The 14,958-nt window shown below is 50.6% G+C and overlaps 1 protein-coding gene across 1 annotated transcript in view; it reads left to right on the plus strand.

Moving 5' to 3' along the window:
- Window positions 1–290: 290 nt before the first annotated feature.
- Window positions 291–14,958, plus strand: part of LOC144781951 (cytochrome P450 2G1-like) — a 737,654-nt gene continuing 722,986 nt past the window's right edge. The window contains exon 1 of the mRNA XM_078661042.1: window positions 291–612. Coding sequence (XP_078517168.1) covers window positions 442–612 — 171 coding nt within the window. The 5' untranslated portion in view covers window positions 291–441. The remainder of the gene's footprint in view (window positions 613–14,958) is intronic.

A 14,958-nucleotide genomic window follows, 5' to 3' on the forward strand; every position in this document is an offset into this window, starting at 1 on the left:
TGTTTCGATAAAGATGTCTGAGACAGTGAGACTTTAAAAACCTTAGGCTAATCAGCAACCTCGGTCCTGTTTTTCAAAGAGGGCCCCGTCATTTTAATGCATGCATCAAACCAGGAAGCCGTGCAGTATTTACACAGTGAGGAAATATAGGGGAGGCGTCCAGAACTTCGCAATTTCCAAGTGCTGGAGGGCCTTGGAACTAATCTACTAAAAAGGCTTGCCAACTTGTCTAGCATTGCCAATTAAGCACATGGCACAATTCTTCTGGGGATACATAATAAACAATAAAAACAAATATTTCCTTTCAACTTTATGAATATTTACGAGTTGGCCCTGCTATACTGCTAAAAGAAAAGCAGAGACGTTGAGCATCAGTCAGTGCTTGCGAAGTTTCTTCCGTGGTTTACAGAGTTGCTCTCAGTGCTGTTGCACCCTTCAAAAATGGATCTGTTTTTCATCACGAGTTTTCTTCTAGCCATCGGGTTTCTTTTCCTTCTAGCCTGGGCATCAGTGAAGAAAGGGGGCAATCTACCACCGGGGCCAACCCCATTGCCATTCTTAGGGAATCTTCTGCAGCTCAAAGGTAGTGATCTGTATACATCTCTGCTGGAGGTAAGTCGGTTTGTTCCAAAACTAGCTTTGTAAAAAGAATGTCATGGCTTTGTAAGCAATGAGAGCGGGGATCGATCCCATCACGTCACATAAAGTGAGCACCGAAAGTGCAAATTTAGGACTTGGACCTTATCACATAAGGTGAACACTGGAAGTGCTACTTTAAGGCATTTTTGACTGACACTGTTAAATGTCGTTGGTGGTAAGTAAAGCAGCACTTTTTACACGCACCTTTTACCACCTTATTATGATAGCATATTTCTGAAGATGGTAATTTCTGATAAGAATGTTTGTGATTAGCTGTTGTGCTTTGGCGTTGGTTGTGCTGTTGTTCTGTGGTCTTTGTGCTGCATCGTTTTTTGATTGCTTTATTGTCGTGCACTTTAAGTTTTTGTGGTATGCACAAATCTACTTTCTTAATACAGTAGTAAAACGTGTTTGCACTGACCTCTCTCTGCCTTAGTTGAATTTACCTTATTATTATCAAGTCGGAGAGTCCGAACTAGTCAAAATAGCTTTTATTTAAAGCTGACAAAAAACTATCCTGTTGTATGCCAGTGCTGTTGTTTATTTCTTTCAATGTTATTATTTTGTTACTTTATTGTTTTTGATTCGGTTAAGAATCCTTTTGCTCAGCATACATGAGGAGCATCCCACTAGAGGGCATGTTTTTTCATCAAAATAACAAGGAAAAACTGAGAGACTAGAGGACTTGGTTGGGCCATTTTACTGAAACATGTTTAATAGTAAGTAATCAGGGCCAGATTCACAAAGGTAAAGTTAGACCCATAGTCTAACTTTACTACTTTTCGGTTTTCACAATGGTAAGTTACGAGTAGTATCTTTAAAACTGTGGAGTTTCCACACTCAGGCGGCGCTTCCACACTCGGGGCAGAATCTCTGCACTTGGGATGGAATCTCTGCCCCATCAGCCCCCAGTGCAGAAATTCTGCATAGAGTGCAGAGATTCCGCCCCAAGAGCGGAAGCTCCACCCCAGTCTCTTGACTGGCGGTTAATGTTTCATTTGTTCCTCATTCCGTCCATCATTTGTGAGTATTTTGCTTTTGCACCCTAAGTGCGCCCGGTATGGCCAGCGGTGGGTCCCGGGCTCATTGTGCCACTGGATTCAAGGTAACCTGGCTGATATGGGGTGATACCCCAAACTGGTCCCAGGAAGCTTGTTTCTGGGCCAAGGATGACCTGGCATGGCAGTTCAGGCTGGGCTGTTTCAATGAGGAACAGGATCAAGACTGATTTGTGTATGGCTGGATCTAAACTGGGGTGGCATGGTAAACAAAAGAATGATGAATTTAATCCAGATCTTTTGACTGGGGGTGAATGTTTGATTTGTTCTGCAGTTCGTCCATCATCTGTGTGTCTTTTACTTTCTCAGCCTAAGTGCACCATTTATGCCCAAACATAGGCCCGGTCTCACTGTGCCACTGGATTTAAGCTAGTCTGGCTCATAAGGGGTTATACCCGAAACCAGTCCCAGGTTGCTTGTTTCTGGCCCAGGGAGGACCTGGCTTGCCCTTTTTGCTGGACTGTTCAAATGAGGAGCAAACTCAAGCCTGATTTGCATACAGCTGGGTCTAAACTGGGGTGGCATGGTGAGTAAAATAATGATGGATTTAACCCAGATCTGTTGACTGGGGATGAATGTTTGATTTGTTCCGCATTCCGTGTGTCTTTTACTTTTAGAAAGTAGGCATTTTCTTACTTTAACCATTCTGTGCCTCTGCCTGTCTCTGACTACACATCTGGGTTGGGTGGAAGCTGGGTTTTGTGCATTCCCTCTAAAAGTCACACAAAGGGAGCTTGGGTGTGACATTTACATCCTGATGGCCCATCACCAGCATGGCAGGCCTTCTGGAGGTAGACTGGGCGGAAGGAGCTGACACTTGCACCTGAATAGGGCTGTGCCTGTCCCCATACAAATAGCTGCACACCTCCCCTGTAGTGAGTCTGGAGCCAGGGCTGGTAAGGCAGGGACCTTGTGAACTTCAAAAGGCCTCTTTGAAGTCTTCCCCCACTTCAAAGACACTGAAGTACTGGAACCCTGACACTACCAGTTCAGATGCTGGAACCAAGGACATTCTGCCTAGAAGAAGGGCTGCTATGCTGCAGGAGGGACTGCCACTTTTCTAACAGCTTTGCTGTCTTGGCCTGCTGCCTTCAGCTTCTTGCCTGCGAGTGAGAAGCACTGGACCTTTTCTCTACATCCTTTTTTTTTTAAACTTTATTTTCAAGTTTATAATATACAACACAAAGAACACCCCCCAAAAGGCATCACAAACATGTTGTATACAGATCGACGGACTCATTATGGCTCTTCTCGGACAAGGTCCATAGCTCAAAATACGGAGGTTCATGAGGTACAGTGAAAGAGCATGCAAATGGCAAGTGTTGTCGTGAGGAAACATACTGGGCTTAGCCTCGTGCACCATGCGATCGTCACCTCAATTATAACCTCCCTCCTACCCCTCAGACCCTGAGTCTTGTGCTGAAAACAATTCGCCACTAGTCCCCTCAGAGTCGCTGTGTGACGACTGCCCCCCGTAGCTAGACCTGTCATACACATGGTGCGCCATGCCAGCATGTCCTCCTGTAGTTTCTCATCTCTCCTAGTGTTCTGCATGTGTGTTTCCTCTGCGAGGGTCCATTCCCTCACATCTTTAAGCCATGTGCCTATTTCTGGGGCCTTCTGATCCATCCATGTGATAGCAACCCTGCGCCTAGCCAGCACCAACATCAGTCGCAATAATTTATACGAAAGTTTCTGCTTCCTCAGTTTAGGGACCGAGGCCAGCAGACAGTGCAGGGGAGTTAGCTTGATCCAAAGGCCAGTGGTGGCAGTTAAGCGACCCACAACCCCTGCCCAGAAGCCCCCCACCATCGGGCACTCCCAGGCCAGATGCAGGAATCCCGCCCCTTCCGCACTACATCTGGGGCAGTTGTCCCTTCTATCTTCTGAGTACCGACTCATCATCTTTGGAGTCAGGTAGGCACGGTGAAGGAAGTTAAAATGAATGAGCTTAAAGCGCGCATTACAGGACACGCGCCCCGTTAAGGCCCCTATGCGTTTCCGCTGTCCCTGGTCCAGTGGCGATCCCAGGTCAGCCTCCCAAGCCACCCATGTCGGCGGTACCGGCACGGCGGATTCCCGCTTCATAGCTGCATAAAGCAAGGATATCAGCACAGGACAGGAGGATATGTAGGGTATGCGTCATCGGGGGTATCTCCGGACACTGAGGCCATACCGAGTGCACCATGGCATGTAATCCCTGGTAATGTAAGTACTGCCCCCCACTGAGGCTAAAGGAGTCCTCCTCCTCTGCCTTCTCGTACGTCAAGAAGCTCTCCGAGGGATACAGATCGGCTAGTACCTCACAGCCCCCCTCTCTCCATGCACGGAAGGACATATGTTGTTCTTTTTCCACCATAGGTGCCAGTATCCAGATCGGGAGATCTCTGTGGAATGGCGCCAAGCGTAGGATTCTTTCAATGAAGCGGTGCCATACAAACGCAGTGTGCCTCACCATGTAGGGCAATGAGGCTCCAGCCCTGTCCCGCGCATTAGTGCCATCTAGAGCTCCCGCACCATCGTTCTACCTGCTAATAAACGCGTTTCCCATACATCCACATCTGCAAATCATCTGGCATCTGGTACCAACTACGCTGCATAGTAGTATAGATCGAAGCGCAGGGCTTCCAAACCCCCTCCTCGAAGGAGCGTACGACGGTGCGGGGTGCCACTCTGCAGCGCCGTCCCGCCCAGAGCAGGGATGTGAGCAGCGTGTTAAGGGTCCAAAAAAATCCTAGGCGGAAGAGGGCACAACGTGTTCTGAAGAACATAGAGAGTCCTCTGCAACATCACCATCTTGGCGACGGCCAAACGCCCCATTAGAGATAGAGGTAGGGTGTTCCAAAAAAGACACGGATTGCTGGAGGGATGTAATCACCCGGTCTATGTTGCGGGCCAGTGATTGCGCCTCTGTAGAGGTCACATGGATGCCCAAATAACGAAAACTGTTCCATTCCCAGCGCAGCCCCGAGCTCCGGCAAGTCCTCCAGGGGCACCAAATCAAAACACGATAGTTAGAAAATCAGGGACTTACTGCGTTTAAGCCGCAAGCCCGACACCTCGCCAAAGCGGTCCAGGTTATGGAGCAACAATGGGAGCGCCTCCCTCTGGGTTTTCAAGTAAAACAAGGCATCATCCGCATAAAGCGACAGGACATTGCACACGTCTCCCACCTGGATGCCCCAGGGGCTCAACTCAGTTCAAATCCTGACTGCAAATGGCTCGATCGCTAGGGCGAAAAGCAATGGCGAGAGGGAGCACCCTTGTCTCGTGCCCCGTCCTAACTGCCACTCCTCTGATCTTGCGGCTCCCAAACGCACCCTGGCGCAAGGGGAACTGTATAAGATACGAATCCAACATAAGAAGCCGGGCCCTAAGCCCATTGCTCTGAGAACCTCCTGCAAGTAACCCCAGTCGACCGTGTCAAAGGCCTTGGCAAGATCTATGGAGACCAAAGCCGTCTGTCCTTCCCTACCCCGTACCTCGTACTTCGTGTTGGATGTGATTCAAGCGTCTCAGGTTCATGGCCGTATTACGTCCGGGAATGAGTCCGCACTGGTCTTGGTGTACCAGATGCCCCATATGGGGCGCTAGCAGGGTGGCCAATAGTTTAGTCAAAATTTTGACGTCCATGTTTATCATGGTAATTGTACTATACGATGAAGGGTCATAGTTGTCTCCCCCAGGTTTGAGGGTCATACACATTTCCCCCCGAGCCATGCTCTGTGGGAGACCTCCGCTCTCAAACACCTCAAGGAATACTTGCAGTAGTAGTGGGCCATTGTGTCCCGGAATTCGTGATAAAATTCCGGTGGGAACCCATCCCTCCCTGGCGACTTGGCTTCCGGCAAGCGGGCAAGAGCCATACGAATCTCGGCCAAAGTCAGGCCCGTATCCAATTCTTCTCGGTACGAATCCAACAAGGTCGGTAGAGGCAATCCCTGTAAGTAAGGGAGATATGAGGCCTCTTAAATCTCTGGGTCAGCAGTATATACTCGCCGTAGGTGGAATTGGAGAACCCCAAGGACAGCCCGCTCCGAGTAGACCATGTCCCCGTTTAGGTCCCGCAGGGCTACGATACGCTCAGGGGTCTGTATTGGCCCAAGGTATACTTGTCGAGTCTATCTAGTATGTCATGTAGCCGGGCTCGGGCATTCTGTTCCTCTGCCCTCTGGAGAGCACTAGGGTCCGCTAAATGTTGGACATGTAGGAGATTATCCTCCGCCGTCTTAAGGACCTGAAGGAGCTGTTTCAAGACTCCGTAGGTGAGTCCCATACAAGCGCCCCTCACCACCGCCTTCAGGGCCTCCCACTTGTTGGCCAAGGACATGTCTCTCTCCCCCCAATTGAGGTCCACGTAGTCCCCAAGGGCCTTTTCCACGTGTGCTTTCCCCACCTGGTCTCAGAGGATATCCACCGGAAACCTCCAAGTCCGAGGGAGGATCACCGGGGCGCCCCACTGAACTACGCAAGCCACTGGAGAATGATCTGATAAAAAACGAGCCTGATGTGTAACATCCACTGACATGTTAAGCTCTGCATTCGCCACCAAGACCCTATCTAGGTGACTATAAGTGTTGTGAGTGGGGGAGTAGCAGGTATATACTTTCTGTGCTGGGTTCTTTAGACGCCAAATGTCCACCGCCCCTATGTTATCCATAACCTCCCTGAGCAATGCTGTCATACGGGGTTTTGTGCCTACACGGGGTGGAGACCTGTTCAGGTCTGGATCAAGGACGCAATTAAAGTCCCCAAACCAAAGGACCGGAGTCCCCAGGTCATGGGTCAGGACGTCCTGCAATTCCCGAAAATAGGTCGGGTCATCAGTATTGGGTGCATAAGAATTCAAAATAACAATGTCCCTGCCATCCAGTTTAGCCCTGAGAAGCAGGTATCTACCATGAATGTCCGCTTCCATATACTGGATAGCGAACGGTACCCCAGGCGCCACCCAGATCAGAACCCCTCTGGCATATGTAGGAAAGGATGCATGGAATAGCTGTTCCCGCCATTTTTTTCCCAACTTCGGTGCCCCCTCATCCACAAGGTGGGTCTCCTGGAGACATGCAATGGAAACTCCATGTCTCCGAAGAAAGGAGAGGACTTTATACCTCTTAGTACAAGTGCCCAGCCCCCTCACATTCCAACTCATAAACCTATATCCCATGATTTCCACTGTGAGCTAGTCCACCATATCATTCTGTGCACAGAGCGGGTCCCCTCCAGTGCCTGAAATGTAATACAATCGATGCCAGAAACATTCCCTTTCAACATCCCCTTCCAACTATCCCCCCACCCCCCACCCACGAGCAATATACTAGCAACAACAAAACCTGCCAATATGCCCTTTCCCCGCTGGTGCCAGGACGTGCACAGCCATCCCATTCGCGCAACAAGGCAAACCCGCTCAAGAAAAACTCCCCCCCCCCACCCGACTCCCAGCAAGGCCCCCTATCAGAATATCAACACAGGTCTCCAACTGACCTTCCCAAGACCAGACCCCCCGCAGCCCCTCGCCTCCCTCCCTCTCCCTCTCCCACCCTTCCCTCCCCCACATACTACACTGAAAGAACAGGGCTCCTCCAAATATTATTCAGTGCTCACCCTCCCCACTTGGGGAGACCCATCGAGCCCAGGAAGCTTGTCATACAACATTCAGACAAATACACACAACCACTCAGCCTCTTCAAGATGGAACCGCCGACTCAGGAGTTCTGGACCCCGCAGTCTCAGGGACCGCCGAGGCAGTAGGCAAAGCGACCTCCTCGTTGACCTGCAGGGTGTCCGGAACCAGTATTTCATTGGACTCGGGGGGCTTCGATGACGCCGACAAATCCCCAGCTGCAGGCGGTTCCAGGCGTAAGGCCCCATCGTCTCCCACTGTAACACGGCTCCTCTCCTCACTCTCAGCTGCGATGGAGGAGGGGCGTCATCGTCTGCTGGCGCGTCTCCACAGTGGCCGGGTTCCCCAAGTCCTGCGGTGCCCCCCTCATACGCCCGGCAGGATGGATAGAGCAGCATATCTTGTAGGCTCATATCTCAGAGTTTCTGTTTGACTCTCAGAAAGGACTTCCGCTGCTCCTGGACCTGCTGGGTGTAGTCCGGGTAAAATGAGACCCTGCTATTCTCGAAGGTGAGGTTCACCGACTCCCTCTCAGTCCTAAGGATACAGTCTCTATCGCAGTAATTGAGGATTTTGGCGATGAGGGCGTGCGGAGGGGCACCCGGCTTCGGTGGTGGAACCAGCGCCCTCTGGGCCCGCTCAATCACGAAGACCTCCGATAGACCTCTCGGTGATGGTTCTGTACGAATCCAGTTCTCCAGGAAGCGCTCTGCGTGACCCACCTCTGCCCGTTCCGGAACGCCAAGGACCCTGATGTTACTGCGGTGCGCCCTTCCTTCTGCATCCTCTGCTCTCTGCTCTAGGGCCCCCGTCGTGGCTGTGAGTTGTGAGACTGTCTTTTTGAGTGACGCCACTTCTCCCTGCAACTGTGCTATCTTCCCCTCTGCATCGGAGACTTTATCTGCCACCTTACGTGGGTCAGTCCGTAGCAAATTCACATCAATAGACACTGTTTCTATTTGTCGTTCCAGTACTGAATGTGAGCCTTGGATCGCCTTCAGCAGCTCCGCCCGGGAGGGCTCCCCGGTAGCTTCTGCCCCCTCATCTTGGCCCGACTGGTGCGTTATCCGCAGCGAGGGTAGCCGCTGGGTCGTATATTGCGTTATTGTATTTGGCTGAGAGGAGCGGGACATCTTATCTTTACGCATTGCAGGTGTCCCCCGGGCTCTCTCTCGGGGCCAGTGTGGTCTCCGATGTTTCTTGCCCGGTCTTCTCCAGGCCCACCTCCGAGCACCAGTCTCAGCGAGGCACTCTGGGACTCTGATCCACAACAGGTTGCTGCGACACTCTCAGGAGTCCGATGTCGTCTGAAGCTGCTCAGGTTCCATGGGGTGCCTCCCCCGTTACACCCGCAGACCACCGCAGCTGTAGCTGAGGACCCAGATATATGTCCCCCCTGCATCTCCGGCGTATTATCACACCAGTGCCAGTGAGAAGATGTGCCTCCAAGCCCCAGGTAGGCTGCAGGATTCCCACCAACCTTCTTGAGTTTTAGGTCTCACTGGGCGTCCTCTTCGTGTCAGGCCCCTCAAGCCGCAGATGAGCCCCTTCAGCCAAGGTCCCCCAAAGTGCCCCCAACGCTGTACATAGGCAGTGGGAAAGTCAAAGCCAGTCCTGCACTATCCGCGTCTATACTGTGGCTGACGCTCTTAGTCCCTTCGTGCTTGCAGTTAGTGCAACCCAAGGAAAACACACCTGACCTGCCCAGGCTCCCCGGCCTCCGGGTCTCCGTCCTTCGTAGTGGCCATCACTCCCTCATGCCCGAAGGCCTCTTGGGCTCCGTCGTGATCCTATGCTCCACGCTGGCTCCAGCGGCAGCCGGCACCACCTCAATCAGGGCACCCCCACAGATGGTCGAGCTGGGCGGCCAATGTGCTCGGGCTGACCCCCCGGCTCAGCACCGGCTGGCGCGGGCAACCACCATGGCACCCCCTCGGCCGATGGCACAAACGTGAGGGCCCTCTGGACTCCGGGCCCCCTGATGGCAGCAGGGCCCCCAGGCAGGCTCAGTCACCTCCTGCTGCTGACCCCGAAGTCCTCACTCGTTCGGTTCTGGGCCTCCGCCCAACCGATGGCACAGGCCGCAGCCCCGGGCCTCTCCTGACGCCGGCCCCACCTCCACTCGTCCCGGGCCAGACCCAGCAGTTCCGCTCAGCAGCTCTCCAGGACTCAAGGTCCCTCGTACCTGATGAGGGCTCCCGACTCCCGCAGGTAAGAACGCTGGCCTAGAAGCTCCGTCGCTCTGTCCGCCGCCTCAGCTCCGGCGGGGCAGCAGTCAGTGCGGGCCCCCGATATGGCAGCAGGCACTCCTGCAGTTTTCACCGAGCCGGGCCCCGGCTGACGGTGGGCCCCGCTCTCAATGCGGCGTTTTCCTGGATCCAAGGCCCCAGATGGGCGTAGGGCCTCCGATCGCTGACCTCCGTCGCCTCCCGTGAGCAGGCCTCTCGTAATTGAGGACCCGCTCCCTCTCAATGCAGGCATGCAGCTCAGCTCCACTCGCAGTGCCGCGCCCTAAGTCCCTTCAATACGTGCCCCCAGGCATCAGGGGGTCGTGTAGTGCTCGAATTGAGGGGGAAGGAGCCTGCAAAGGATAAATAAACCTGATTTGTGGGCCAAACTGTCAGGAGCAGGAGGAGCTCACGTTCTGTCGACCATGCTGCTTTGCCACGCCCCCGTTCTCTACATCCTTGAACCCAAGTTGCATCAGAAGTGGGTTATGCAGCTGTTTTGCTCCAAAATCAATGCATCAGCATTTCTGCACAAATCGGAACTGATGCAGTGCCCTTCAACGCAAACTCAGTGCTGCTCCAAAGACACACCTGCAAGGCTCGGAGATGATGAGGGAACTGACTGTGAGGTTCAATGACAATGCAGCGCCGATCTGAGGTCCCGACTGCAAGGCTTGATGATGCGGGTCCCAAATAGACTTCGACCCATCGACCCGACTGTCTGAATCAGAACTGACGCATTGAGTGTTCAACACCGATGCTTACTCCATCCAAGATACTCTTTCAGCATACCCTGTGTGGGCCATGTTGCCGGTCTGTCCTGCACTGCTGTTGGCCTGAACTTGGGATCTACCCCAGTCCAGCGCAAACTCAAGTAACCTTTTAGCGATATTGACTTTTAAGCAATGTTTTTGGATTTAATCTTTTAAAAATCATATCTTGAGTTTTATTTATAGCATTTTTGTAGTTTTGGTCTTGTTGTTCTCAGATAAATATGCTTTATTTATCTAAATGTCTTAGAGTATTTTTATGGTGTTTTCACTGTGCTATGGTAATTTAAGTGTTAAACAAATACTTTACACATTGCCTCTTAAGTTAAGCCTGACTGCTCTGTGCCAAGCTACCAGAGGGTGAGCACAGGATAATTTAGGTTCTGTATCTGGCTTACCCTGACTAGGACTGTGGTCCCGACTTTGACAGGGCACAAACATCTGCCAACTAGAGACCCCGGCCCCCATTTACAAGAGGCCTGCGCTGCCAGAGCGTCGCTTTTTATGATGATCTGGTGGCACGTGCCTCTCAATCATATCTATGAGGCGAGAAAAAGCCACCCTGCACAGCTTTGCATGGCTTCATAGAAATGGAGTAAGGCAAGGCAGTGCAAAGATTTACTCTACGTCAAGGAGGCATTCCAATGGGTGTTGCTGTGGGAGTTCCCATTCAACACCCATGGAATTTGACACTGCCCCAAATTTACAATATCGCGTAAACCTGGGGCAGCGACAAAAATGTATGCCTCCCTGAACGGGCATAACAAGTGGAAATGTTTGCACTTCTCCTTGTTTTTTCCTTTATGCAAGTGTGCTGCACTCTGAATCACACATAGAACGAAGAAAATGCCTCTCGTGATTGTTTTTGTGGAGGAAGGTGCCTCTTCCTGCACTAAAAACAATCATGCCAACAACACAGACACCCTTGCACCATGGTGCAAGGCTGCCTGAGTTGGTGCTTAGCCACAAATTGGGTGCCAGTGCAGGCTGAAAGGACAGGAATGCACTTTATCTTGTAAATATGCTGCATTGCTGCATTTCAAATTGGTGTAGGGCAGCACAGCAAAATAACTTGCGGCGCTGCCCTACACCGATTCTTTGTAAATGAGTCCCCCAATTTCCAACATTAATCTATACTCACCTATTTGCACTTACCTTCACAATATTTTGATTATGATATTTTGACAGATATTCTGTGCACACAATATTTTTGCCCTTTATGTTGTATCAGTGATCCCCTGTGTTCACAGAGATCTTGTTGAAATGATCCCCATTTACAACACACTGGCTATTTGGCATGTGGTGTGTTTTGTATCATGGCCATATTTCTGTCTCCAAAGACCAGGACACAGATTTACAAAGGGCTTGTATTGCCCTTGCATTACACATGGCAATGCAATGCAAGGCAATGCAAGCCCCAAATCAGATTTACAAAGCTACACAAAGACACCTTGTTAGGCTCTGGATGACATAGTAAATCTAGTGCAATGCAAGGCAGTGCAAGTGTGGGCATTCCCACGTTTCCAGCTCTGGATTTTGATGCACTCCCAGATTAACTAACAGTAAACTTTGGAATACATAAAAATGGTATGCCATCTCAAGAGAGATGTAACAAGAATAAATATGTTTACTTATACTTGTTATTTCCTCTTTCTACATGTACTACATTCTGCAGCACACATGGAAAGAGGAAAATGCCTCTGAGGATTGTTTTTGTGCAGGAAGGTGTCCCTTCCCCCTTCCTACAAAAAAAACAATCATGACTGTAATGCAGGCACCCGTGCACCATGGAGCAAGGGCGCCTGCGTTGGTGCCAGGAAGCAGTCAGTGCATCAGTGCAGAGCAGCGGTGGTTCCTCCGTGTGAGCGGAGGAGCATCACCCCACATTAAAATTCCCTCAAAGCCCGAGATTTTTAAATAAAAGGTAATTCATTATCATTTTATTTTTCATTTTCGCATCTTGAACTGAACGACAGCAGCAGGGAGACTGTTTCTGCACTTTTCAAAGTGCGTATATCCATTTGGCCTGCAGTCTTGCGACGACCAGCCACACATGAGTACTTTTAAAGCTCTAACCCAGTGTCTGAAGACAGCTGGGTTAGAGTAAGTGCAGGGCTCCAGTGTCCTTGAGAGCGGCGAGTGAGGCCGCTACCTCCAATCACAGTACTGCTGTCACTGCATGAGAGCAGCACCAGGATTGGTGTAGGAAGTTTCCTGGTTGCTTAGTCAGAGTCGGGAGACGGAGGTCCTTTCTTAAGGTAAGTTCACTTTAATAATTTGTAACTTTAATTGTACTCGGCCATTTATTTTTATACTCTTACATTTTATATCTTGTGCGCACACGTTTATTTATATATTTTTATTGTATTTGTTCACTCCGGCACCCGCTCCCCTCCGTTGATGCCAGCCGCCACTGAAGTAGAGAGAAAGTAGGAGCGAGCCATAGCTCAGTAAATATGGCGTATTCCTGCTCTCTCCATTTGACCCCCCCCCCCCCAGCAATATAAAAACAACCTTGAATAGATGGGCTTTAACAGAGATTTCAAACAGAATTTGTTCTGTGATTTTCAAGGTTATCTCTTCGAAGAATATCTTATAGTCAGTTCAACAACTTATTAGAAAGTAAGGTGTTCCAATTAGTGTAACTGAGCAGTGAAGGTGACAAAGTGCATATAAAGTCCGCAAGTACTATAAAAAATGCAGGTATAAAGTGACTGACAATGATAAATGGATGTTTGTGCAACACTCACTATAGAAGTGTTAGCATACTCAATCATTTAAAAACAGTCTGCTGAAATATTTGTTGACGTTTCAACCCCACATAAAGATTATAAGTGCGAATGGTTGGCAATTGCAAACATAGTGTACCATGAAAAACGTAAAACTCACTGGTGGAGCATGTTGAAGGGGACAAACCTTCATAACAACATTGGCTGATGTAGCCTAAATCACAAGAGTCACAGTTTAACCTGTACAATTTCTATGGCTGAAATAATTAACCATTGTATCGGATATATATATATTTATCTGTTTCAGGGAAATAAAATCAAGTGGATAAAAATAAGCCCCTTGGAACTCACCTTTTGTTGCAAACACCAAGTGGCGGTTGGTGGCAAATAACACTAGGGGGCACAAAAATACACACATGACATATACACATATATGCACATGCACATATATACAAATACACATACACATATACACATAACACAAACACATAACAAATACACAATAACATACTCATTAAAATAAATATTCACGTTAAATAAATGAATCACTTACCTTATACTGCTGCTAGTTCTGCAGTAATTCCTGGTTGTTCTGCAGGCAGCATGTCCTCCCAGCACGAAGCCCACAGCCAACTTTCATCTAATCAAGACGCTGTTCTAAAGCATCTTGATTGGCTGGAGCGGGCTAGCTCCTCGCTCCAAAAGGCACTGTAGGCTTGTGCCTGTTCTCCAACCCGGCCGTTGGGGAGCTTTGAATTGCGTATGTCTGTATGGCCGTAGAAGGTAGCCAGCCAGGGAGGCGGAGCTTGCCTAGGCCCAAGATGGCTTCTTAGTCCGAGTGTTCCGCCTAGCTGCCACAATATCCGGAAATTATCGCGCACCAGGGCAGTACTATCGGTACAACCTACGTTGATTATAGTGCTGGAACGTACGGCCTGTCAAAAGAGCCAAGTTAGGGACCTGGAGACGACGTGTATCTATGGATTTTGAGCGACCGTGCAGAGGCCTGTTCCCCAGCTCTGGAGGCCGGAGCTACGTCGCATGAAACACGACCGCCTGGATCTAACTTCAGAACAAGCTGGTCGGCGGACCTGCTTGGCAAATGGCGGTGGGGGCTATATTGCCCTTCTGACCGAGGTGAACTGCTACTTTCTCGACACCTGGGCAAGCTACGTGGATAACGGGAAGGGCCTGTCATCATAGCCCCCCGAAGGTCTGGGATGAGGATCGATTATCTTGGCCTGCGGCCGAGAGTGCAGCGCACGGCGGCAGACGGGACGCTGGTCACGAACACCATTGGCATCCCGACGCAAGTGAGATAGCTGTCAGGCGGATCGGAACCAAATGCGTGGACGGGTCGCTCGGTCTGGGGCCTGCGTCCGCTTCTGTTACCCGGCACTGAAGGAAATTGCGGCATGGGGTGCAGTGATTGAGCTGGACCGGGGTCAGATAATTTGAGAACCTGCGGGGCCTGGGGTGGCAGTCCGGATCAACTGTGTGCAGGCAGCTTCTTTGCTCTCATCATTGGAGCCGAGAGGATCCCCTGGGCCCCAGTACAGTGCAATGTGGTTCACCAAAGGAAGGAGGTCTGCTGCCTGGCTGCTTGAGAACAATTGCGCTGCAGCACGACTCGTACTGTAGCATGTACCTGGTGCCCCCGCTTGGCATTGCGAGAACTGGCGGAGCTGCAAGCTGGCATCAAGCTGGGCCTACGGCGTCCCGCACGTGATCTAGAGCGGCCTCATTGGGCGGTCGCGACCAAATACCGGCATTAGTGCAGCAAATTGAAAGATTGCACTTGATATAGAGGTCCTGATCTAGCCCCTGGTTCAGACACGAGTTATTGGACACTAGTGCTGAAATGAGACATGGTATCCTACTACAGTCATTGTGGCATGGGCTGGGCGCTTG

This window comes from Lissotriton helveticus, chromosome 9 (assembly GCF_964261635.1).
Source record: "Lissotriton helveticus chromosome 9, aLisHel1.1, whole genome shotgun sequence".
In the NCBI taxonomy this organism is placed as follows: domain Eukaryota; kingdom Metazoa; phylum Chordata; class Amphibia; order Caudata; family Salamandridae; genus Lissotriton; species Lissotriton helveticus.